Source organism: Rousettus aegyptiacus, unplaced genomic scaffold (genome assembly GCF_014176215.1).
Source record: "Rousettus aegyptiacus isolate mRouAeg1 unplaced genomic scaffold, mRouAeg1.p scaffold_m13_p_17, whole genome shotgun sequence".
NCBI lineage: Eukaryota > Metazoa > Chordata > Mammalia > Chiroptera > Pteropodidae > Rousettus > Rousettus aegyptiacus.
The window spans coordinates 23,493,496-23,517,435 of NW_023416292.1; the positions used below are offsets into that span (position 1 = coordinate 23,493,496).

Genomic DNA, 23,940 nt, shown 5'->3' on the forward strand with positions numbered 1-23,940 from the left:
CGTACGATCTGTGGCTTTTGGTTCCATCAAGTTGACTCGCAGTATCAGGAGGTCACGTGTTTTATCCTTTCCCTTGCAAATAAAGAGGTGTTTACTTATTTAGCGCCCTCACCCACAAAGATTCAGAGACAACTGTTGACTCTCAGATTGAAATTTAATAAGCATTTGACATGAGACAGGTAGCTCTGCTGATAATGCTTTATGAGTCGACAGCACGACAGAGGCTCGGCAGTGTGTTCTGGCACTGCTCCTTAGATGAAGAGGTCCAGGACGTAAACCTGTGGACTAGCCGTCCTGCCATCCTCACCAAAACCCCCAACCAGGTAAAGCTGGTCATTCCAAAGGCAGGTGCGGTGGCCCACGCGTTTCAGTCCGCGGTCCGCACAGGGGAAGTGGAACCACAGAGAAGGAGACTGGCCTGTCGGGTGAGGCGGGGTGGTTACTGGCAGCCATGGTGCCCTTACCACCTCCAGAGGCCTGCCGGGTTCTCTCTCCTCACGTGACTGCTGGGCCTCCAGACTTCATGTTGTGTGTACTTTCTCGCCAGCTAAGCCTCCCTCCTCCCTCTTCCAGCACTCTGCTCCCCCTCTTTCTGCAGTCGGGTTCCCTCTTCCCACTCTCCCCTCAACCCCTTGGCAGTTCTCACGGCTCTTACGGGCATCGTAGATGTAGAGGTCATTGCAGACGGCGTCTCTAGGTCTGGTAAGAGCCTCTCCACCGAACATCACTGCAAAGGGCCCCACCACAGAGCACGAGTGATGCCGCAGCCCCCGAGGCCCCTGCTGGGACCCCCGCCCACTGCTCACAAACTTGGCAAGCTGTTCCATCAGACGGGGGGCAACAGTTGGCTCGTCCTTGAGGAGGAAGGAGGCGCTGGAGGGATTTGGGCATCACAGTTTTAGCCCCCTTGCACCCTAAGCAAGGTGTGAATGGGTGATACCTTAATCGTCCCGGGACTCCAGTGCCCAGCTACTTCTGGTTCAGCTGAGCTGCAGCCACCAAACAGCAAGAGCTGGTGAGCTGGGCGCGGCCCGGGGCCCCGCAGCAGGGCAGCGCAGTGCCCCGAGCGGGAGGCCGTATGGTCCCCTTCTTCCTTGTAGCTGGGGACACGCACAAAGTCGGGCCCGAGGGAAGTTTTCTGGGAAATGTAAGTGCTGTTCCCCTTTCCCCACCCCCTCGGCCAAGGACTGAAAAGGAGGCATGGGACAGTGGCGTGTGGAGGGCAGGGCGGGGTACATAGGGTTCAGCTACCTTGGACACGGTGCATGCCGGGAAGGAGGGCGGTGGGTTGAGGATGTGGATAAAATGCCTGCGAAACTGTTGAGCCCTGGCGTTTCTGGAGTGTAGCTGAAGGGACCGGGGAAGGTTTGGGGCGGGGGGTGCCATACCAGTAGGTGCGGGCGCCAGGGTCCAGCCTTAACGTGTAGATGCTTCCGAAGCGACGCTGAGTGCGCGTCCCGCCCTCCCGGCCCGCCACCCGCACCTCTCGGTCCGAGAGGCGGGTGCAGGTGTGACTGCTGAGGCCGGCAGGGGGGCAGCTGCCGGGGGCCGCGGCCCACGCCTCCCACTCTCCACGCTCTGTGTCCAGGGCGGCCACCGCGGCCAGGCGGCGCGACCCATCCCAGCCGCCCACCGCGCAGAGCCAGCGGCCGCCCAGCGGCACCGCGTCGTGGTGGCTGCGCCTCGGGCCGCCCCGCGCCCCCATCCGCACGGCCTGGTCCCCCTCCAGGTCCAAGACCACTGTGTCGCCGCTCGGCTCTGTCGCCCCTCCGGCCAGGAGGCCCCCCACCAGATAGAGCCGACCCCGCAGTTCGGTGCATGAATGGAAGGCCCGCGCCAGAAGCGCGTCCCGGGCCACCGGACGCCAGGTCCAGCGCGAGCCCCCCGCCCAGCCCCGGGGCGCCGCCGCCATTGCCCGGGGTGCGGGGGGGGGGGCGCGGGCCCGCCGAGGGTCCCTGCACCCGGAGCCGCCCCCGGGACCCTCCGCCGTCGCCCAGCAACCGCCGCAGCAGCCGCAGCTGCAGCGCGACCTCCTGCCGCAAACCGAAGGTCGTAAAGTGCTGGTTACCGTGGCGACAGGAGACAAGGCAGAGCCGTGAACCTGCGGCGCCGTTGCCTAGGCGACAGCGTGCGCGGCGAGTGAGCGTCCTGGAGCTCGGCCGGGTCCGGTGGCGGCCGCAGGCGCGGGCGCTGCCGTGCGCGGGGGGCGCAGGGCGCGGGGCGCGTCGCCCTCCGGCGTCGTATCTCTGTCCGCCTGTCGTCCATGAAATGTGCGGCGCGGCGAACCTCGGTGTCGCGCGGACCCGCGTTCCGGCGCGAAGGCTCGGAGGCCGGACCCGTCGGCTCGGCCGCTAGAGGGGAGCAGAGCCGCGTCTCAGGGGCGCTGTCTGCGCGTGTGACCGGGCGGGGGACCGAACTGCCTCGGGCGTATTGGAGCCTGGGAACCGGTCACTGCCGAGTCCTAGGAAGCCTGATTCCATGGGCTCCTGCAGGACAAGGAACCTGGGGACTGTGGCTTCTGGAACTCGGGGTAGCGGGCAGGGACTTTCCCGAGACAAGACCCAGGGCGGAGCTGCCAGCCTTCGAAGACTCCGGCCCTTCCGCAGCATCTTCCTGTGTTCGAGCCAGGCCCCCAAGCTGCTGCTTAACTTTGTCCCCCAGGACCAGGATCCAAGCTGATGAGTTTCAGATATAGGAGGAAATGCAGGCTCGTTTCTACCCCCGGCGGAACGGAAGCAGGACCTGAGGCCCCCCGGGGCTGTGCAGGGGAGTGACTGCTGCTTTCGCCTCTGCCTCCCGCACATCAACTTGATCTCCATCACACCCAAGAAATTGAGGCCATAGAGAGTGGCCAGGGCTGCAGTGGGTGTGGGTCCCTGTTCTGGGACCTGATAGCACAGCGGGGCTGTGCCCTGCTCGACCCTGACTGTGTCCTCGGAGAAAACAGTGTGGGGGAGGTATGGGTCAGGAGCGGGAGCGCGCCGTTAGAGAGCAGGGAAGGGTACCAGGACCTGCTCCCTACCTGCTGCTTAAAGCCGAGACTCAGTAATGGCTTCGAAAGCCTCAACCCTCCCAACGACGGCTGCCCCTGAGTCTGATGAGGAGGGTCCTGTTTCCACAAATCGTAGCAAGAAGAAACCTCTAATAAATCACCAACTTGTGATGTGCTTGGCTCAAGGCTGAAAGCCAGTCATCTCCGTTAGGCTGGCCAAGCTCCCAACAGCTGGGTTCAGGTATGTCACAGTCCTAGGGCTGAGGTGGGGGGGGGGTTGGGGGGGGTTGGGGGGGCGGGGTCATTGTGCCTGAATTCTATTGGTTTCTGTCTCTGTTCTGGGCTCTTGCTTTTGCCCAAGTCTTTGGCTGTTCTTCCTGCCGGACTTATTTTCTGCACTTCCTGATAGAGTAGGGAACTCCCCACTCCAGGGGCCTTTCCAGCTCTGTTTTCCTTTCTCCTCTCAGCCTCCACCCTAACTGAGTCTTCGGCGGCTGGCATCTCGCTCTGGTGTGGCGTGGGAACCTCGCACGCTTCTCAGATGCGGCCCCTCCGGTTTTGTTGCCTCCTCCAGGGGCCTCCAGCCAGTGCTGCTCCAAACAGACCGGTGGGCGGTAGCCCGGACCAGGCCTTTATTTTAGAGGCAGGAAACAAATCCAGGGTGAAAAAGATGAAGAGAGAGAGAAATCAAACAAGCCGGTCTGCACCTGCACGACATGCTTTACGCCCCAGGCAGCTTCTACGCTGACCTGACGATGACACAGAAGCCAAAAGGGCATCAAGAGCGTGGCAAGGGGGGCGGGCCGGGCGGCAGGCCAGGGCAGCCAGTCGCCCCCGCCGGCCCACCCCCTGCTTTCACCTGCTGCTAGTACCAGGCGTGGGTGCGGACCGTCCTGAAAGCCCCGGGACCCTGACGTGACCCTGCGAGTTTGGTCTCCGTCACCTTTTCTGGCCAGCAAGGACCCTGACAGACCAGCTTCGCAGACTGAGTCTGGGTCTGTCCCAGCCCCAAATCCACACCCCCGTGTCTCAGACCTTCACGAAACCGTTTTCTTCTTCTCTTAACCCCTTTTCTGACTGACCCGCCCGGATTCCCAGCGTCGTTCAGTACTCACAGAGAGCCAACGGTGAGACGCTTGGGGTCTTGGTCACACACTGGAGACCCCTCGGCCCCTCCTGCCTCTCTCTCCCAGGCTCTCCCACACTCCCTCTCTAGGGCCCCTCCTCTATTGTCCTCTGACCCTTCCGCATTTTCCCACAGCGCATTCTGGCCGCTGGACCCCTGCCCCAACTCTGGCTCTTTGCTCTTAGCTCTGCCAGAATGACGACATGGACAGACAGAAGGACAGAGGATGGCCAGACATAGAGACTGCAGGAGGCCAGATGCTGAGCAGTCGTCTGAGATGCGAGCCGGAAGCAGCTGGAGAGGACGGTGGGTAGGTAAGCAGAAGACTTGGGGTGGAGGGCACAGGAATCAGGTGAATCAGAGAATGATGGGGAGATGGCAGAAGGATGGGGAAAAAGTTGACTTTTTGAGGGCTTTGGCGATATTGAGTAGGAAAGTATCATTGAGTCATTGCTGAGTGGTCAGAATTGAGGGCCGAAGACGGAGGTACCTAAGTGATCCCAGCAGTGGGCACGCAGGCATCCAGAAGCTTCTCTTTAGGTCTTCAAATTTGTGTTTCAGATTCTGGCTCAGCTTCTGTGTCTCTCTCTGCATTACCCTCGTCAGTAGCCTTGTGTGTGTGTCTCTGTATCTCTCCGTCTCTAGGTCCCAGCTGCCTCGCTGTGCCTTAAGATCTGCCTCACCGTCTCTGCTTCTGCGCTTCTCTTGCTGGGTCTGCCCTGTCTCTCTCTCAGCCTCTCTGTAATGCTGAACAGAGCCAACCCTCTGATTTCCTGGAAGGAGCTTTGGAATGTCCCAAGAGTGGCCGGGCTCCTCCCCTTTTGCTGCATTCTAGAACCATAGGGCCAGGTGGGGGTCCCTGGGTACAGGCAGAGGGTACTGATCACTGCCGGAGACCTGAGCGAGCTTCAGCGTGTGGGGCCTTTTCCGGGAGCAGGGTCTCCACATGGAAGACCTTGGGCATGGAGGCCCAGGGAGGGGAGCAGGCTGGCGTGGGCAGTGAGGCTCTTGCCTTTGTCCCTCTGCCTTTCCTTGTGGCTCCTGGGCCAGTGCTCCCTGACCCTACCAATTACCACACGTGAGGGATCTTGCTGTTTCCGATCTTTTACACCCCTTCTAGAACTGAAGGGGAAACTGAGGCTTGTGATGAGGCCGGAAGGAGGTTCCTAGGGTCCCTGCGAGGAGGCATGAAATGTATCTTTGGGGGAGACACTGGAGGGATTAGGGGCTCTGTGGGCTTCCGCCCTGCTCCCCCCACAGGCAGGGTGCTCCATGCTCAGAGGCTCCAGCCTCCCCGTCTCTGGGACTGAAAGCACACAGGACAGGGCCAAAGTCTCCAAGTGCAGTGGCAGCGAGTCCGAGAGCTGGTCCTGCTGCGGCGGCATCTGGGCGTGTCTGGGAACTGGAAGGCCTGGGCCCTGCTTTCCCTGCAGAGGGCGAGCCTGGGCCCTGGGACGAGGGCCCCTGCGGCCGCACCACAGCCTGGCCTCTGACGGGGCAGCTGCACCCCGCCAGCCGAGCAGGGCCAGAGCAGCTGGAGCTGCAGGTCTGAGGTGACTGGTCCTGGCTGGGAGAGAAAGGAGGGGTCAGAGTTCACGAGACGGAGGGGAAGGTTATACTGACGCACTTAAGGAAGTCTGCCCTTCAGTGTGAGAACCCGCAGCTCCTGTCAGTGTCCCCAGGTGCCGCCGCCCCCCATGTCCCTCGGGTCCTGCCCCTCTCCCCACACTGTCCCCTAGGTCTCCGGGTCGGTCTGGATTTGAGCCTGTTTTCCGCTCTGTAGCTGTCCTGCCACCCTGTGCTTGGTGACGGGCGAGGCTCAACTGTAGCCCTCCAGAGGCTTTCCCATGGGGAAGCCGAGTTGGGTGGTGACAGCAGCTCAGGCTGATGGCCAGGAAGTGACCATCTGGATGGAGGAGGAACCACACCTCAGCATCCAAGCTGAGAGGCCACAGAGGCCTGGAGTCACCTAGAGACGCGCCTGGTGTTGCAGGCTCCGCAGGCTGGCTCCGCAGGCTGGCTCCGCAGGCTGGCCCAGCCCCCAGGGCTGCCCCTGGGGTCCCAGGCCATCTGGGGTCGGGATGGGGGCAGGGGAACGCAGGGGAGCACAGCCGGGGCCCTGGCCCGAGTCCCTTCTCTCAGCAGCTGTCAGCGGCCCACGTAGCCGTGGCTCTTTGTCGTCTTGCTGGTGGCGGCGCCCCTTGGAAGACCGACTCCCACAAGGGCACCTGCTCGCGTCCTGGCGCCCCGCACCGGTCCCTGTGTTTACAGAAGCTGGGGGGCTCTGCACAGAATGGCCTGCTGAGAAGTAGGGCCACGTGCACCTGGCGTTCAGCTCCCCACCCCCGGCCGACTCTCTCCAGCTTTAGGAGAAGCCAGCCCAGCCCGAGCTCTGAGGGGTGTTAGGCGGCCAGGAAGCGGGGTTGTCAGGTCCTGGGGGTCTGTGGGCCTGCAGGGTGGGCAAACAGGAACAGCACAGCACGTGGCAACATGCGGGTGGCATCCCTTGGAAGGGCGCTGCCACCCCAATGCTGAGCGCAGCAAAGAGCTAGCCGAAGGGGACAAAGGCGTGTTCCCACAGGGGAGAAGCTGCGGGAGCTCCTGTCTCTGGGCCGAGGTCCCCCCTCCCCGCCCTCTGCAAGGGGAGAAGCATCCCAGGGAGGAACAGGAGGAGTGACCTGGAAGCGTTGCCCAAAATGGCCTTTGTCCAGGGGGATGGGCCCACATCTGGTACGAGTCATCTCGCACCACAGTGCGGGGCAGCGGCCAGCGCCTTCCTGTGCGGACACCAGGGCGGACAGCAGACACAGCGGAGGAGCCGTCCGGAGCCGTCCGGAGCCGTCCGGAGCCGTCCGGAGCCGTCCGGAGCTGTCCGGAGCCATCCGGAGCTGTCCCAGAGAGGAGCAGAGCGCAGAGGAATGGGCCGCAGACGCGCCCACGCCCGTGCCTCCCACCAGTCCACGCGCTTCCCTCCCAAAGCCCGGTGTCCCCCAGCCTCTGACTCTTCTCGGACCTGGGCTCCCTGCACAAACAGGATGTTACTTGCCAGGAGCTCTGTCTCTGCTACTGCCCCAGCCCGGCCCAATCCCTCTGACCCTCCCGCACCCCACCCACCCGTTCTCGTCCCTCCCTGACTCAACTCGAGGTCCCATTGACACAAACAAAAATTTCAGCACAAGCCACTCCAACCGGTTTGGCTCAGGTGTCAGCCGGCCACCGGGACAGACAGACGGGCTGCAGGCGGTGCCGGGCGCACGCGGGCACCAAGCCCCGCAGCCGCGCGCACGCGCACAGACACGCAGCGGCCGGAGGTGGCTGCGGGCTCGCAGGAACCACGTGTATGTGCGTCTGTCCCCTCCCGGTGGCGCTCCAATGAACTCAGGCACGTAGGCCTGGCCAGGAGGATGAGCTAAAGGTGCCCCTTGGCCGGAATCATTCCAGAGCCCCAGAGCCCGGAGTGCAGGCGGGAGGAGGGGAGGGGGGAGGGAGTGACCCCCGAGGGGGATGGAGTTCGAGAGGAAGAAGGAACAGAACCCAGGAGACCAGGCCCTGGTCCGGAAAGCCTTCCCCGCCAGTATTTCCTTCCAGCCCCAGCCCCAGGTTCATCCCAGGCGGAGGGGAGGCTGGAAGGCCGAGTGTGAGGGCTGCTTCGGGGCGAGGCCCCCAGACACCCATGGGACTGCAGCTTGAGCTCAGGGGACTTGAGGGAGGCACTTGTCGGTGACAGGGAGAAATGCCCCTTCCTCGGGCGAGGCCTGGAGTGGCGGCCTGGCTCACGTGTGCCCTCGGCCCTCATTTCAAGGCCGCCCCTGCTGCTCACAAGGACCCAAGCAGACAGTGAGCCTATGGGTCCATTCGGGTCCCTCGTGGCCTTCGCAGCGCCGGGGGAGTTCTGCCTCCTTTCAGCGTCTGTGTGGCTAGAGTGGGGGGCGAGTGACAGAGGACCCCAGCCAGGGGTCACGGAGCTTACAACGGGCTGCACCGCGTGGGTGGGGGGGAGTATCCTGGGTGCCCACCCTGCGATCTGTCTGCTCTCCCACCCTGTGCCGCAGTTTCTCCTGCAGTTCCCGGGACCGGGGTCGGGTGGGGGGGGAGTCGTGGGAAGGAAAAGGTTCCTCTGAAACTGAGCGGTGGGACCCGAGGTGCGATAAGGGTAATTATGACACAGGATGCTCCCTGCCCAGCCCCCCCCCCGCCTCTCCCCACCCCCACACAGGGGATCGCAAAGCAGCAGCATCGGGGTGGGGCTGCCGCCCTGGTGCAGGCTGGGCCTGGAGTCCCAAAGAGGGGAAGGGGTCACCCAGGCAGAGGCGGAGAGAAGCTGGCCCCCAGGGCTCCTCCTGACCTGAGAGGAAAAGGTCACGGCTGAGATGGAGTCTGGACCCAGAGAGGGGTCACGGCCAGGTTCAGGACCCCGTCTCGCCTCGCCAAGCCTGCCTGGCCCTGTGCCCCGCACGGACACCCCTCGTAAGTTCATGCTGTCAGCAAAAGTGGACTCAGTTCCAAGTGCTGAGGACTGTCCCAGCTGGGTGACAGCTACGGCTGTAAGACAAGCCTGCTGTCTGCAGGGTTCGCAGAGCACAGCCTCATCCCATCCCTCAGTTGGCGCGGGCGCTGCTCCCTGGCCCGCAGCAGGCTGCGCGTCTTGCACGGAAGCTTACGATTAACTTGGGGAGACAAGACGCACAGCAGCGGCGAGCGCGCAGGCCGTCGCCGAGGGCCGGGCAGAGGCCAGGGGACGCGGAGGAAGCAGAGTCTTTGAAGTGAAGGGTGTCCTGCAAAGTCCAGACACGCGGTCCTGCCCAGCGTCTGAGACGTGCGGGCCAGATGGCCGCGCAGGTGGTGGAGGGCCCCATGCCCTGGGGCTGTGCGCGGCCCGCACAGGGCTCTGGGCCGGGTGGCAGTGCTGGCGGCAGCTGAGCGGGCCCCCCCCGGAGGGACGCCCGGGTCTGCAGGCTGGTCGTCACTCGGCTCCTTGGCTTCTCCTACACGACGGGAGTGGGGCTCATTTCAGCCCCTTCCCAGGGGTCTCTGGACTGCTGCTCGCCTCGGGGACACAGGTGTCTGAGCAGCTGTCCCCTCTGGCCGCATGAGCTCTGGGCACCAGTACACCCCTCAGGAGGAGTTACTCTTGGGGACCTTAGCCAGGCGGTGGCTGGTGGGCGTAGGATGCTCAGGCCCCTTCCCGCCCTCAAGGCCGTACCCCACTGCTCCTGGCGGCCTCCCTGTGAAGCACTGGGCCTCCTGCCCACCCCCAGCCCCCGGCCGGCCCTCCCTCCGCAGCCCCTTCCACTGGCTGCCAGGTAAAGCCCAGAACGAAGGGTGGGACACCCCCCCCGCCCCTCCCCTCCTCACCCCAGGCTCCTCCTCCCTCCCTCCCTGGCGCCCATTAGCTGGCCCAGGCCGTGGGGGTGGCGGCCGAGTCTGTGCCAGGCCCAGCCCCCTGGGACGCACCTGTTCTGACCTGCTAAGCAGGTTCCCAGGTTTCTGCCGTCGCTGTTGGCCACAGCGTGGGAAGCAGCTCCGGGGGCACTCAGAGCTCTCGTCACAGCCCCTCGAGAGGGTAGCTGCAGCTGGTGAGTGGCGCGGCTGGGCCCCCGAGCAGAAACCGTGGGGGACAGGCAGGCGTGTCGGGGCCCGTGGACTCCGTGACGCGCTGCCTTCCTGGTCGGCTCCTGATCCAGCCCTAGAGCGGCTCCCAGGGGGAAGTCGGTGGGACCTCGGACGGACTGGGCAGCTCTGCCTTCGGACCAATGGCCCTGTCCCTGGGAGCCGACGGGGGGCGGCCTGCGGCCCGGCTGCTGCTGCTGCTGCTGCTGGCATCATTTGCAGGTAGGCCTGGCCTGGACCACCGGGCCCCTCGCTCCTGAGCCCGTGCGGGCATGCACACTCACTGTCCCCCTCGCCGCCACCCCAGCTGCCGGCAGTGGCCCCCTCCTCTCCTCTGCCCCCTTCTGTCCCCTTCCAGCCCCGGACAGGTCACTCCAGGGCCCCTGGCGGCCCCGCCCAGGCCAGAGCTGCCTCCGAATGCAGACAGGTGGCCGAGGAGGCCCTGCTCGCCTGGTCCCCGGGGGGCGCCCGCCCTGGGCTGGGAACTGCTGACTGGAGCGGGCTGACTCAGGGCTGAGCTGGTGTTGGCCTGACAGGAACAGCTCGTCTCATCCCTCCTCCTCTGCGCGACGCCCCGGGGAACCAGCGCTGGGCTCCTGGCGGGGGCCTGTGGCCCCACTCTCTCCCCGAAGCCGCTCTTAAGTGCCGGGGTGGTGGCGGGGTGGCTGCTCGGGTGAGTCGGGGTCGAGGGCAGGGTGCTTTCTAGGTCGGGCGTGGTCCCCCTGCTGTCTCAGTTAGATGCCTGCATTGCCCCCGTCTGACGTGTACGGAGCGGGTTTGTGACCTGCAGCGGGGGGCTGGGGGGGCAGCGTGCGTGCGCGGGCGTGCGCGGCAGACGCCCCCGGCGGTGGCAGGGCAGTGAGTGACTGAGACAGCTGCCCCCTCGGGACGACGGGGGCCTGTCCGGGTAGGACAGTTGGAGTTTCAGTCCCAGGAGCAGCGAAGCGAGCTGGTTGACCAGCAGGCCCAGCAGTGACGTCACTCACCGCGCCCCCAGCTGATGTTGGGGCTGCTGCCCTCAGACCTTGCCACGGAAGGGTCAGTGGCCAGCCTCCCATCGCGGGGCCCGAGCTCCCCCTGCCGCGCCCCCGCCCTCACATCTCACTCCCCATCTTTCAGACCACCTTGTCCCTTGCTGAGTCCAAGAGGGCGGGGCCTGGCTGCTGAGGCTGGGGCCGGGCAGCCACTTCCCACCAGGGTCTCCGTCTCTTAAAGGGAGGAGTCATGGCATTTGGGACTCGGACAGGACTGGAGAGGTCGTGTCTCCTAGGAGGCCGGGGGGACAGGCCACAGACGGGTGTCGGGCACACAGGCGGGGCTGGCGTGCACTCTCCTGCCTCCGGCCTGCCAGTGTGCCCGGGGGCCGGCGCCTGCGCGCACCCGGGGCGCAGACGCTGCGGACGCAGGTGTGGACAAGACGAGGCCGCCATCCTCCAGACACAGAGCCGTGTTTGTAAGAGGACCCCACGGAGGGGACAGGAGACCCCTCCTAGTTAGGGCGCCACCCCCCACCTCCTTGCCCAGTGCCTGCGGGACGGGGGCTGTGGGCAGGGAGGCAGCCTGGCCCCAGGGCTGTCCCAGGAGGCTGGTGTCCACTGAGCGACCACTTTACTGCTGCTGCCGCCCACATGGAGCTGGGGGCTGCTGAGGCCTGGGCCCACCTGCACCCAGATACTCTGCGTTTAGGGTTCTCGGTGGCTAACAGGAACGTTTCTCATCTCTGAAAAAGCCTTGGACTGAGAAGCCAGAGCCTTGGGTTCTGGCCCCATTTCTGCTATTAATCTGTTGGGTGACCTTGGGCGCCTCAGAAACTGGGCTTCAGGAGACCAAGAGGCAGGACTGGATGGCCTCCTGGGCCTGCCAGGTTGGGGTTCTGTGCATGACTGTCCAGCTCCGACTGGGGGCGCGCCGGGTGCTGGCCGGTCTGGCCGTGGTGATGAGCGGGGAAAGGTTCTGGCTGCTTCTCCGAGTGGGGACTACGGTGCTGCCTTCCGCCCTCCACTGCTGCACCTTGTCCCCTTGCCCCGACCCCAGGTCTTCGGGTGCCCTGAGCCCCAGGGTTCTGCCCCACCCCAGAGGCGCCTGGCTAGGGAGGCGGCTGACATACCGCTCTTTGTCTCTCCCTAATGGGGTGAGCTCCCGGGTGGGGCTCCCTCCCCGCTTCCTTCCCCACCTCCTGCCCTGGGACTGAGGGACCCAGATCTACAGGCGCCCCTCAGTGAGACCCTCCTCCCAGATCTTTCCTGGGCCCAAGTGGGCCCTGGATCGGAGGGTGAGGGCTTCTCTGTCCTCTGAGGTGGATCTTTGTGTCTGAGTTTGGCTTTCCTTGATGGGGAGGCCCCCTCCCTGCTCCTACTCTGTTCACTGAGGGGGCGCCCTTTCCTGTGGGACCCACCCACGGCCTGGGGTGCCAGAAGGGAGGCCGAGGATAGCTGGGGAGCCCTGCGGCCAGGGCAGTGACCTCGGTCCCGCCTTGCTGTTCTAGGGGCTGTGCTAAGGGGACCCAGCTGCAGAGATGGCAGTGAGGACTCAGCAGAGTCCCTGGTCACAGCCTCTAGACCACCACCTTGAAACCCTGGAGGCAAAGGGCGGGTGGAGCGTGCCTCGTGAGAAGGTGCCAGGCACCCTTTCTAACCCCGTCCAGCCCAGAGAAGGGAGGGTGGAAGCTGAGTGGGGCTGGGGGCTGGGAGCCCGGGGCTGCCTCTGGGGCAGAGGTGAAGCTCAAGACTGGGGCCACCAAGGCCCTGGAGGGCTGTTAAGGTCGGGGGCCTCTGTTCTCTGCCTAGTTCCCTGCCCGCCTGCCCTGTTTCAAGCGGGCGCACTGGGTGGGTGGGGAGGACAGGACTGAGGTGGTGGGGGGGGGAGGGTCTCGGGAGTTTGGGAGAAGCTGGATTCTGCATCTCCCACCCACAGTGTGGCTGTTGTGGTGACTCAGCCGGGCTCAGACTGGCTCCGGGGGTTTAGGGGACTTATCTGTGCTGGGCGCTGCGTCTGGGCCAGGGCGGGGGCCGCCTCCAGGCCTGCCCTCCCCCATTGTTCTCCTCTCCCTTTGCATCGGGGTGGCCCCCCTCCCCACACTAATTGGCGGGTGGGCGCTTTGCCCAGGCTGGGAAACTCTCACTAAGCTGGAGGGGCTTAGGGCGGAGGGTAGGTGTGGGAGAGGGACGAAGGCAGAGAGGGACTCTCCTGGTTTTCCGAGTTCCTCAGCACTCTGAGGCCACGCTTGCTGGGGGGTTCGCGTCACCTGTCCTGGACGGGGGGCATTCTCACCCGTCGCACTCGTCTTCCAGCTCTCGGGAGGAGGTGAAGGGGGACCGCGGTCAGCAAAGGCGTGTGAGCCCCTGGCTGGCCTGGATCCCTCTCCCACCCCACGCCGGGTCCCCGCTGCCCACGAGGCCACACCAGACACCCCTTCCACCAGGCCTGGAGCTGGAGCTGGCTCTTCTGGTGGTGGCGGCAGCATGGCCTGACAGACAGTCCCGGGGAGAGGCCTGCCGGGGGCCAGAGGTGCTGGGCCTGCGAGTGGCTGGGGGGTCCCAGCAGGAACCCGCAAGGCAAGGGTTTGTTCTGTTCCCTCAGGGAGCCCTGGATGGTAACTTTCCATCACCTAGAGGGACAGTGACCTCATCTCCTGGTCCCTCCACCTGAGATGACTCTGCCCATCAGTCTGGGGTGAGGCGTGAGGATGGCCTGGGTGACACTCCAGACACCGAGCCTCACTCCGCTGACCGTGGGCAGCTGAGATGGGGAGCCACGCGGGAGCCGGGGACGCGGGTGGAGCCGCGGCTGTGCGCCCACACGCCTCCCACGGCGCCACGGCCCTGGCTGCTCCTGAAGACGGGACCCGAGCTCACGTGCTCCGTGCGGGGAGGCGGCCTCGCCTGTGTGCAGACCAGCCCGGGGCCCGCGCCCAGCTCTGTGCATTCAGACAAGAAGGACTCACGCTCTCTCCGCCTCACACACCTGCCTCTAGGGCTCTGTGCGGACTGGCCAGGGTGCAGGTGGACGAGGGCCCTCACAAGGAGCGGCCTCCTTCCCCAGAGACACTGCAGCTGCTGGCCTCAGTTTCCCCTCCTGAGATCAGAGGCCAGGCCCCACACAGATGGGAGCGTCGGGACCTGGGCTCAGGGTGGGGAGCAGCCAGGCAGCCTGAGCCAGGGATGGAGGGCCCGTCTGGGATGGGCGGGCGGGTGCGCAGGGCAGGGCCCCAAGGAAGCCGTGGGGGCCTGGCCAGGGTGGGGAGGCTGAGGGCAGGGATCTCGTCCGGCCAGTTGGGCCTGTTCTCTCCCTTGCGCAAGGCGGTGGCTGTGGCTGGGTCTGAATCACCAGGGCTCCTGACCGGCTTGGTGCTTGGGAGGAGGGCGGGAGGGTCAGAAGGTGGAGGGCCCAGCCCGCCGTCCGCCAGCCTCAGCAGACTGTTTGCAGCAGAAGGGCCCGTGGGCCCGGCCTGGCCACCATGTGCCTGCGCGGCGACTTCACTGGGCAGGCGGTGCGTCTCCTGCACGGCGGCCTCTCCGGGCAGGCGGTGCGTCTCCTTTGCTCTGGTGACGTCATCTTGCTGACGCCAAGTCGCTCCGGTCGGGGAGAGGAGGAGGAGGCCGCCCTGCGAGTCTGGGCCCCTGGGTGCATTCCGCCCAGGACGGGGATTCTCGAGCCCCATGCGTGTGCCTGGCGTGTAAGTGTGCGCACGCACACGTGTGTGCGTGTGCGAGTGTGATGGTGCCGCCCCCTCCTGACATGCTCCCTCTAGTACCGGACTTAGGACGGGGGCTGTGGGAGACGTGCTTTGCTGGGCTCCCCATTCTGCAAAGCGTGGGCTTGTCCTGGGGTCCGTGGGCTCAGGCATGTGTCGGGCAGCCGATGTCTGTTGTGCCTGAGAAGGTATTTTTGGGGAAAATGTGGGTGATTCATGGTGGGGAGGGTGCAGACTGTTGTCAAGTGTAAGAATGGGAATGAAAACTATGCCATCTGACATCGTCCCAGAAGTGTCTTTAGAAGAGTTTGAGTGTCCTGATGGAGCAGGGCTCAGTCAGACAGCAGCGTCTACAGCAGGGGACACCCTGCGACGCCCCCGCCTCGAGCCCACCTCCGGCCTTCCTCAGCAGGCCGCCCGGCAGGGGTGCGGGTGCTCAGCTGGACTCTCCCAGGCTGGACTGGGTGGGACCAACCAGCTCAGGCAGCTCAGGGCCCTGGTATCTGGCCCTGCTGGTCTGTCCGGTCCCGCTGGACCCTCCCAGCTCCAGCTGGCCCCAGGCTCTGCCTCACTGGACCCTCATGTCTTCCCTAGTGGGCTTCCCTGCCCCTCCGTGAGCCTACCCTGCCTGCACCCCAAGGTTGCCACACCAACCCCCTCCCTGTCCAGCCCAAGCAAAGACTGCTCATCCCTCCTCGGTCCACCTGTCCCTTCTGCCCGTCTCTCATTCTTCACTCACTCACTCACTCATCCAGTCGGTCAATGAACGTTAACCGAGCACCACGTTTGTGCCGAGCATGCGGACCACACGCTCCCCGAGGAAGCCCGAACCAGAAGCCGTGCTTCCACGTGTGATGCGAGGCAGTTTCTAGTCCGAGGAGCTTAGTCTGGTGGGCGAAGCAGATAAGAAAATACGGCCCCCGGTCTCTGGGATAAAGCCCCGCGAGGCGCAGAGGCAGCTGCCACGGGCGGGGAGGGCATCTGGCGCTGTCCGAAGCGGCTGGCAGGCAGGCCTCCAGGAGGAGGTGGCATCCAGGTGCATCTGCGGGATGAGTAGGAGCCGCCCAGATGGAGGGAGGAGGCCCAGTGCCAGCCAGGTGCTGGACAACGAACGGCAGGGCCCCTGGGGGCTGCTGCAAACACTTCCGGGCAGGCCCCCCGCGCCCGGGGGCGCCTCTGCGTCTCACACGTCCATCCCACGGCTCCAAGTCTGTTCCCCCCACCCCGCCAACTGCGAGCTCCCCAAGCCGTGCCTCCCTCTTATGTCGGTCACCCTAGAAACCCAGACGTCATCTTGAGGTCTCATCTCTCTTTCTGACCAGTCACTAGGTCCTGCTGAGTTTCCCCTGGGACCTGTGCCTTTCTCTCCACCCGCGGCAGCAGGTCCTAGTGTTTGGGAGACACAGCACCCCTGGCCTCACGCAGCAGCAACTCCTTTTGCCTGGTGTGGAAGGTCCTGGCCGATTGGTCCGCCCGGTTCTGCGCTCCCCTCTGCTCCCTGACCCTCACCGCCTCGGGCCGCGCTCACCTTGTCCCTCACCGAAGTGCCTTTTGGGTCTCTCTGCCTCCCGATCCCACCTGACTCATGCCTGAGCCCCTCTCGCGGCGGGCCTGCAGCACAGCACTGGACCCTAAGTCAGAGGCGATCACACAAGTGACCATTTCTGTGTCCACGCGAACCGATCTCGCGTTTCATCCAGGCAGCAAATGGGGCCCTCTTTGCGGATAAGGCCGAGTGCTTCACGCTGTTCCCTGCCAACACGCAGAAGACTCTCCCTGCATCGCTGGTCGCTTCTGGTCCTTCGACTCTCGCTCGTGCTCAGCGCTCTGACCCTGTCACGCTGTGTCTGCCTGGACCTCATCTTGCCGGGCCTCTGACCTGTGGCCTTTCTGTCTCCAGTGACTTGCACGCTTTTGCCTTGGAGCCTCTGCTCATGCCCTTCCTCCCACACCGAACGCCTTCCTCTCCCTGGGAATCCAGGTCTCTCATCCTCAAGCCATGAGAAGAATGCTCCGAAGGGCCTCCTGGGAGGCCCCCTTCCCGCGCCTGGCTCCTGGCCACTGCCCTGAAAGCGGTCACTTTCCCCCTTTAGTAGAACAAGTTTGCCCACGGCCTTCCCTGTTTGCTATGTGTTCGCCTGAGGGCTGAGGCTGGTCTCCTCCGAAGCCTCCCACCTTGCAATCGCCCAGGACAGTCCTGGGCTGGGAGAGGGTGTGACTGTGCCACACCTCGTGGGCCTGGCCTGGGCAAGTCACTTCCTCCCTGGGTCTCAGTTTCTCATCTGGTAAATGGATAATGACACCTACCTCTTGGGCAAGTCCTGCAGATGTAATGAGGTAATGGACCGAAGGTCCTCTGTAAGCATAAACGCTGCAGGCATCCCCACTGCCTTTGCTGTCATGATCACAGTGCGAGGGTCCCCGGCTCTGGCCGCACCCCTAACCCTGGCTGCTCTGTCTGCTGCTGCAGGCCGGTGCCGGGCTGGCGAGCTGGAGACCTTGGACCTGGTGACGGTGGTGCTGGGCCAGGATGCAAAGCTGCCCTGCTTCTACCGAGGGGGCCCTGGTGAGCAGGTGGAGCAGGTGTCCTGGGCCCGGGTGGATGGCGGCGAGGGCCCCCGGGAGCTGGCGCTGCTGCACTCCAAGTACGGGCTGCACGTGGGCGCGACCTACGAGGGCCGCGTGGAGCGGCCGCCGCCTCCGCGGAGCCCCCTGGACGGCGCGGTGCTGCTGCGGAACGCCGTGCAGGCCGACGAGGGCGAGTACGAGTGCCGCGTGAGCAGCTTCCCCGCCGGCAGCTTCCAGGCGCGGCTGCGGCTCCGCGTGCTGGGTAAGCGGGGGGGCGGGGGCTGGGTAAGCAGGGGGGGGCGGGCGCGGGCGGCCCCCCCACAGGCGCGGGCTGTGCTGCCCACGGCCCTACCTGCCGGAACTTCCTCCCACCTGTCGGGAGTCGCTTCCTTCGGATCCCCCGCATCTCCTTCTTGGCCTCCCTCGCCCTTTGGGGCCACGCAGCCCAGGCTCTCTCTGTCCCGCCCTCTCCCCTCTGCTCCCGGAAGCAGCCAGCACTCCTCCCCCGGCCGTGCCCACCTTGGTCCCTCACCTGGCATGCCTTTCCAGGTCTCCCCGCACCCCCTTCCTGCCCAGCTCACGCAGGAGGCCTCGCGCATGACCCAGGCCCACAGGGACTGTCCCGAGGCCCTTTCTCCCGGCCCACCCAGCGCTCCTCTCCTCCAAGCTCAACTCGTTGGTTTCACCACAGCCCTACCAAAGACACTCGTTCAAGGCCACCCTGGACACCTGGGCCCCTGGGCCCCGTGGGGCTGACACCTTTCTTGATCTGGACCCTCAGGGAATGCGGCTGGAGCCCGCCATTGCCCTTTAAACTCCCATGTTGTACTGTGGGCACTTGTGGTCCCCAGATGCCCTACGTCTGTGCTCAAGGTCACTCTCGTCCATTCTCTTTGCTGGGGCTGTTAATGTCATGAAGATCAAAATAAGTCACAATTTCCCTTTATCTACGTGGGAGTCTGTAACAGCAGCCTCACGGTGGAGCCCCGACCTCTGCGCCCGATGATCTGGGACGAGTCACCTAATGTCCCTGGGCATCGTTTCCTCACCTGTGACTCAGGGACAGCGGTGTCTTTCTGTCTCGATGGTTTGCTGACAGGATTCAGTGAGATAACATTTGTAAAGTGTTTAGCACAGCACTTGGCACGTAGTAAGTGCTTCATAAATGGTGCTATTATTATTATAATATGTGTTACCTGGTTAGTTTGTTAATTACATCATTGTTTTCGTTCAAAAATGACCCATGCTCATTGTAGAAGATACGAGCACTGGACAAAGGCTCACAGATGAAATCCCACCGCTCATCTGCTGTCTCTCTGTGGAGCCAGAGGACACTTTCCGTGGGAGCGGGAGGGCGGGTGGGCGGGGCCTCCTGACGAAGCCGTGCCCCCCACCCCTCCCGCAGTGCCTCCGCTGCCTTCGCTGAACCCCGGGCCAGCGCTGGAAGAGGGCCAGGGCCTGACGCTGGCCGCCTCCTGCACCGCAGAGGGCAGCCCGGCCCCCAACGTCACCTGGGACACCGAGGTCAAGGGCCTGGCGTCCAGCCGCTCCTTCACGCACCCCCGCTCAGCCGCTGTCACGTCCGAGTTCCATTTGGTGCCCAGCCGCAGCATGAACGGGCAGCCGCTCACCTGCGTGGTGGCCCACCCGGGCCTGCTGCAGAGCCGCAGGCTCACCCACACCCTCCAAGTGGCCTGTGAGTGCTCAGGTCCTGGGGTGGCTCAGCGAGGCGCCGGCCAGCCCCGGTCCTGTGGCTGCGCCGTGCCCAAGGCAGAGAACGGGGTGCCCAGCCCAGGCAGCCCGGCAGGTGACGGACTTGCCGCCTTCAGTGCCCCCCTTTACCAAGGGGGTCGCCCTGCTTCCTGGGCTGTTGGGAGAATCAGATGCACAGGCGAAGTCAAGTGCTTCTGTGAAACGCACAGCTCAGGGTGTGGGGACGACTCGGGACGAGCCTGGGTTCTGCTGTGGTCGCTGGTCTCGCTTTGTCAGCAGAGTGAGCCCACTTTGCAGAGGGGGGACGGGGTCGGGCAGGCCCTCTTGGCCTGTCCTGCGCACACTACCGCAGCCCGGGTTGCGGTTGCAGAGGCAGAAACGAAGGAGTGGGCGGGGCCGTTGGGCCTGGCAGAACCAGGCCACATTCCCTGAGCGCCTGCCATGTGACTGGCGCTTCGTGGGCATCGCAGGGGACTCAGAAGCGACCTGTCACTTGCTGAGGCACTTAGAGGCTCCTCACACCGGCCACCCAGGGCAGACTGCCTGATTAGGGAGGCGGGAGGCCTGTGGTGAGCAGCCGGCCCAGCCGGGCTGCTTGGCAGCAGATAAGCAGAAGGGGGAAGGGCCCGGCCGCTCTCCGGGGCGGGGTGGGGCCTGGGGCGGGGGCCCTTCCAGGAACAGGGGGTGGAAGGCCTCACTCCCACTTTTCCTCCTCCTCCCTTCTGCTCCAGTCCTCGCCGAGGCCTCTGTGAGGGGCCTTGAAGACCAGAAGCTGTGGCAGGTCGGCCGAGAAGGGGCCACGCTCAGGTGTCTGAGTGAAGGGCAGCCCCCTCCCTCTTACAACTGGACACGGTGAGCGTCGCTTGGGACCAGGGTCTTTCCTGCTGAGGCCAGCATATACTCAGTATGGGCTGGGACAATATATGCTGAACCCCAGATAAATTGGGGCACATGTTCAGACCAATACATCAAACATGACTGGCCTGCACTGGAAGTCCAGGGCGCATGGTCGCTGGTGGGGAACCAGCTAATAAGGCCTCGGCTTTATTTCCTAGCTTTTAAATGCCGAGGTATAATGCTGTGTTTACGTGTTGATACTGCACATATTCGCGTAAAGTCCTACCGTGGGTAAGACACACAGTAGGCTGACCCGACAGCCATGACACCGACTGACACCACGGGGTGCCAGTGCCACCTCCCCCCGTTCCCTCGAGGGCGCTCAGCTCTTCCAGGGTCTGGGAGAGCCAGGGAGGGGTCCAGGACTCCTGTGCATGAGCCCGAGGAAGGCACGTGGCCTCGTGCCCAGAGCTTTGTCCCCGGGCTCTGCACGCAGCTAGCTCCAAGCCCGGGGTGTGCAGTCACCTTGGCCGCGCACATCCGGCCCAGGCCGCAGGGAAGTGTCCTGTCGCGTGGACTACTGCGTGGGCCTGGCGCTCAGTGCTGGGTCACGCGATGCCCGTGGGAGCCCGCGGGGTGGCACGCGCGTGTTGGGGTGCCTGGGTCAGGCTGGGCGGCAGGGAAAAGGGGCCTCTGCCTAGACCTGCTGGGGGCAGGGAGGGGCGCCGTGGGAACAGCCCGCGGCTCTCGGTGACGTCGTGGGGAAGGGGGGTGGGGAGCAGCCTGGGCATGCCGGGTGGTGGCGGCCTGAGCCCGCCCGGCTGGCACCCGTCAGCAACCCTGTCCTCCAGGCTGGACGGGCCTCTGCCGAGTGGGGTGCGCGTGGATGGGGACACTCTGGGCTTCCCCCCGCTGGCCGTGGAGCACAGTGGCACCTACGTGTGCCGCGTCAGCAATGAGCTGTCCTCGAGGGACTCTCAGGTCACCGTGGAGATTCTTGGTAAGCACCAGGCAGACAGGACCTGGGCCGAGACGGGGAACCGGGTGAGGGGCTGGGCTGCGGGGCTGGGTGGGGCGGGAGCTGGGCGTGCACCTCAGACAGCGGCCTGGCCCCGCAGACCCCCAGGACGCCTCCGGGAAGCAGGTGGACCTGGTGTCGGCCTCGGTGGTGGTGGTGGGTGTCATCGCAGGGCTCCTGCTCTGCCTCCTGGTGGCCGTGGTGCTGCTGATGTCTCGGTACCACCGGCGCAAGGCCCAGCAGATGACGCAGAAATAGTGAGTCCCACCCCCAGGCACACGGGGAGGGGGGGCCCAGCCGGGCCCAGTGAGGGCCGCCACGCGGCACCCCCACCTGCTGCCCCCACCTGCACCCGCCCCCGCCAGCCCCCCCCAGGGACCGCCCCCAGCTACTGACCAGGGTGTCTCTCCCAGCGAGGAGGAGCTGACACTGACCAGGGAGAACTCCATCCGGAGGCTGCACTCCCACCACGCGGACCCCAGGAACCAGGTGTGTGCTGTGCCCAGGTGCGCTTCACCCCTGCCGGGCCCCTCTGCCCCACCCGCTCTGGCCACTGGCCCGGAGCTGCTGGGGGTCCGCTGCAGAGGGTCCCTTTAGCACTATCCCTCTGCGGAGCGGAGCTGCCCCAGTACTGGTCCAGGGCAGGGCTGCAATGGCGGGGCCGGGCGGGGGACAGGTGCTAGGGAGCAGGCTGGGGCAGACAGCTGGGAGCAGACAGCTGGGAGGCCGAGCCCCATTCTGACCTCTCTCCGGTGTCTGGGCCCCGCAGCCGGAGGAGAGTGTGGGGCTGAGGGCCGAAGGCCACTCTGAAAGTCTCAAGGACAACAGCAGCTGCTCTGTGATGGTGAGGACCCCGGCCCCACAGGCATCCTTCACCAGGCCCCTGCCTCAGCCCTGGCTCAGGCCGCCCATGCGCCCCCGCCCCCCGGTGCCCTGGCTCTCCATGTCCCAGCCCCAGGCCCGACACTCCCGCCCAGCCCCGAGCCCCACACCTCTGAGACAGCCGTGACGGTGCTGGTGGTACCTGACCTCCGCCCGCCGAGCCCACGGCCCTCAGGCCCAGCCGCCCCGCCGGGCTCCTGACGAGCCGCCGACCCCGTGCTTGGTCCCCAGAGTGAAGAGCCAGAGGGCCGTAGTTACTCCACGCTGACCACCGTGCGGGAGACAGAGACGCAGACGGAGCTGCTGAGCCCGGGCTCCGGGCGGGCCGAGGACGAGGACGGCCGGGATGCAGGCATCAAGCAGGCCATGACCCACTTCGTGCAGGAGAACGGGACGCTGCGGGCCAAGCCCAGTGGCAACGGCATCTACATCAACGGCCGGGGGCACCTGGTCTGACCCGGGCCCCCCACGCCTGGCTCCTCCTCCTCGGCAGCCTGAATACCCCATTCCTTATGGACTGCTCGACCTTTCGACCTTTTCCTCCGACCTTTCTGTCCTCCACAGAGGGCCCGCTGGTCGAGCCCCCCTCTTGTGTGTGCGGGGCGCCGGGCGTGCGCTCGTGCCGGCGTGAGTGTCGGCTGACTGTGTGCGGCTGACTGTGTGCGGGTGTGCGGGGCGGGGCGGCCGGGCGGGGGTCACCGCGCTGCCACACCCGAGTCCCGTGCCAGGTGTGCCGCGGGACGCAGCGGCTGCCGGCGTGTGTGTGTGTGTGTGTGCGCGTGTGTGTGTGTGCGTGCGCGTGCGCGCGTGTGTGTGGCCGTGTGGCCGTGTGGCCGTGTGGCCGTGTGGCTTCTGCCTGCCGCGGCAGGCGCGTTCCTCAGACCCAGAGCAGTATTACTCACGCGGAGGCCGGAGGCCGGCCTCCTGAGGGACAGCGGCCAGGGCGGCAGCGGCTCGCGGGGAGGGAAGAAGCCGGCTGCCCTCTGGTGGCCCGGGCTGCCCATGCACAGACTGTGTAAATACGCCTGCCAAGGGCTCTTTTAAGGACAAGGCTGTGAGCCCTGTAATCAGAGAAAAGACTCGACGTCTCTCAGTGCCTGTTATTACCGGGACTGCGGGAGGCCTGGCCAGCTCAGGTGGGAAATCAGCAGAGCCGGATGTCCTCGCACCGCCAGGGGTCACTCTGGTGGCTCTGAGGTGTCCTGCTCAGCTTCTTCGCCTGGGCGGCCTCTGTGCCCTCTGAGTTCGGGGTGTGAGCCTGTGGCCCTGGGCGGGGAGGCCGGGCAGGGCCCTCGGCCCTCAGGTCCCCTCGGCCCCTCCCTACCTTCTCTCTTTTCTTAGTCATGTCCACAGTTGTTTGTGACCCGTGGGGAGTGTTGGGACTTGGTGACAAGGACTCCTGTTCAGTTGTGGCGTTGGGGAGAGAGGGCAGTGACCGCAGCTGAGGTGGGCGGGCGCCCCGGGGGAGGGCGAGCATGTCCGCTCCCCCCAGGAGTCTTAGGGCCACTGCCTTGGGCTTTTCTGCTAGTTTCTCTGGACAGAGCCTGGGTTAGATAAGGTCAGTTTCTGCTGGAGTCCCTGGGTCAGTGCCCGAACCCTGCTAGACCCAAGATCTGCTGGGTTCCTGGACCAAAGGAGAGACTCCCATCCCCAGCCAGCCACCCTCGCGTGTGCGTCCTGTGTAAATATGTGCATATCTGTACATAAGATGATGCTCTGTGTTTAAATAAACAGATCACACCTGTCCGGGCTGTCTCCTGTCTTGCCCCTTGGGCTGTGTAAGCCCCGAACCCGGTACCGACTGTCTCGGCCGTCCTCCCTGTGGCCCCATGGGGGGAGGCGCTGGGTGCCTGTGGCCAGGGGGGCAGGGAAAGGAGCAATCCCCACAGCACTGGCAGCCACCCCGAGTCCGCAGGGGCACGGTGGAGCCCAGGGCCCCTTTGGGACCGGCCGCCCGCGGTCTGCGGTGCCGGGAACCCTGCGCGGCAATGGCGTCTCTGCACCTCCAGCCTGGAGGCAGGTGGCAGCGTGCACATGTCACAGATGCGGAACAGCCTCGAACGAGCCCCACAGCGTGAGCGTGGGCAGTGCCTGAACACTGTCTAGCCCACGGGTCCCCCCATCCCGGCCACCGACCAGTGCTGGTCTGTGGCCTGTTAGGAACCGGGCCGCACAGCAGGCGAGCGGCGGGTGAGTGAGCGAAGCTTCCTCTGTATCCGCAGCCGCTCCCAGCGCCAGCATCGCCAAAGCTCCTCAGGAACTAGATTCTCGCGGGAGCCCCGGTGCCTGGGGCCACAGAGGTTGGGGACCGCCGCCCTCGTCCACTCTCCCAGCTTTCGTGCGAATGCAAACGGAGACTCTGTGAAGGCCTGTGGCTCAGCTGGGGTGTCAGGCCAGGCCAGGCAGAGGCCTCGTCCCTGTGAGTGCTGCCTGCTCCCGGGGCGGGGTTAGGGCTCTACCCCGGACCCCAGCGTCCTGGTCTCCGGGGCGGGAGGCAGCTC

At 65.3% G+C, this 23,940-nt stretch overlaps 2 protein-coding genes across 11 annotated transcripts; one reads left to right on the forward strand and one right to left on the reverse strand.

Annotated features, from left to right (window-relative positions):
- Window positions 1-5: 5 nt before the first annotated feature.
- Window positions 6-2,039, reverse strand: KLHDC9 (kelch domain containing 9). Of its 8 annotated transcripts, none has more exons than XM_036234752.1 (4): window positions 1,389-2,039; window positions 941-1,100; window positions 656-854; window positions 6-72 (listed from the first exon to the last, which is right to left on the reverse strand). In XM_036234752.1, exons 1-4 carry the CDS (start codon window positions 1,910-1,912, stop codon window positions 62-64), a joined length of 894 nt encoding a protein of 297 aa, XP_036090645.1. In that variant the 5' UTR covers window positions 1,913-2,039; the 3' UTR covers window positions 6-61. The 8 variants fall into 8 exon arrangements, with proteins under 8 accessions (XP_036090645.1, XP_036090648.1, XP_036090643.1 ...); XM_036234755.1 differs by having other exon boundaries at window positions 656-873; XM_036234750.1 differs by lacking the exon at window positions 6-72 and adding an exon at window positions 136-418 and having other exon boundaries at window positions 647-854; window positions 941-989.
- Window positions 2,040-2,232: 193 nt separating this feature from the next.
- NECTIN4 (nectin cell adhesion molecule 4) lies at window positions 2,233-23,280 on the forward strand. 3 transcript variants are annotated; one of them, XM_016134044.2, is made up of 10 exons: window positions 2,233-3,233; window positions 4,254-4,432; window positions 16,892-17,251; window positions 18,395-18,685; window positions 19,434-19,554; window positions 20,391-20,539; window positions 20,658-20,814; window positions 20,971-21,046; window positions 21,327-21,401; window positions 21,671-23,280. In XM_016134044.2, exons 2-10 carry the CDS (start codon window positions 4,345-4,347, stop codon window positions 21,893-21,895), a joined length of 1,542 nt encoding a protein of 513 aa, XP_015989530.2. In that variant the 5' UTR covers window positions 2,233-3,233; window positions 4,254-4,344; the 3' UTR covers window positions 21,896-23,280. The 3 variants fall into 3 exon arrangements, with proteins under 3 accessions (XP_015989530.2, XP_015989529.2, XP_015989533.2); XM_016134043.2 differs by having other exon boundaries at window positions 4,304-4,432; window positions 21,671-23,279; XM_016134047.2 differs by lacking the exons at window positions 2,233-3,233; window positions 4,254-4,432 and adding an exon at window positions 8,316-9,950.
- Window positions 23,281-23,940: the final 660 nt, after the last annotated feature.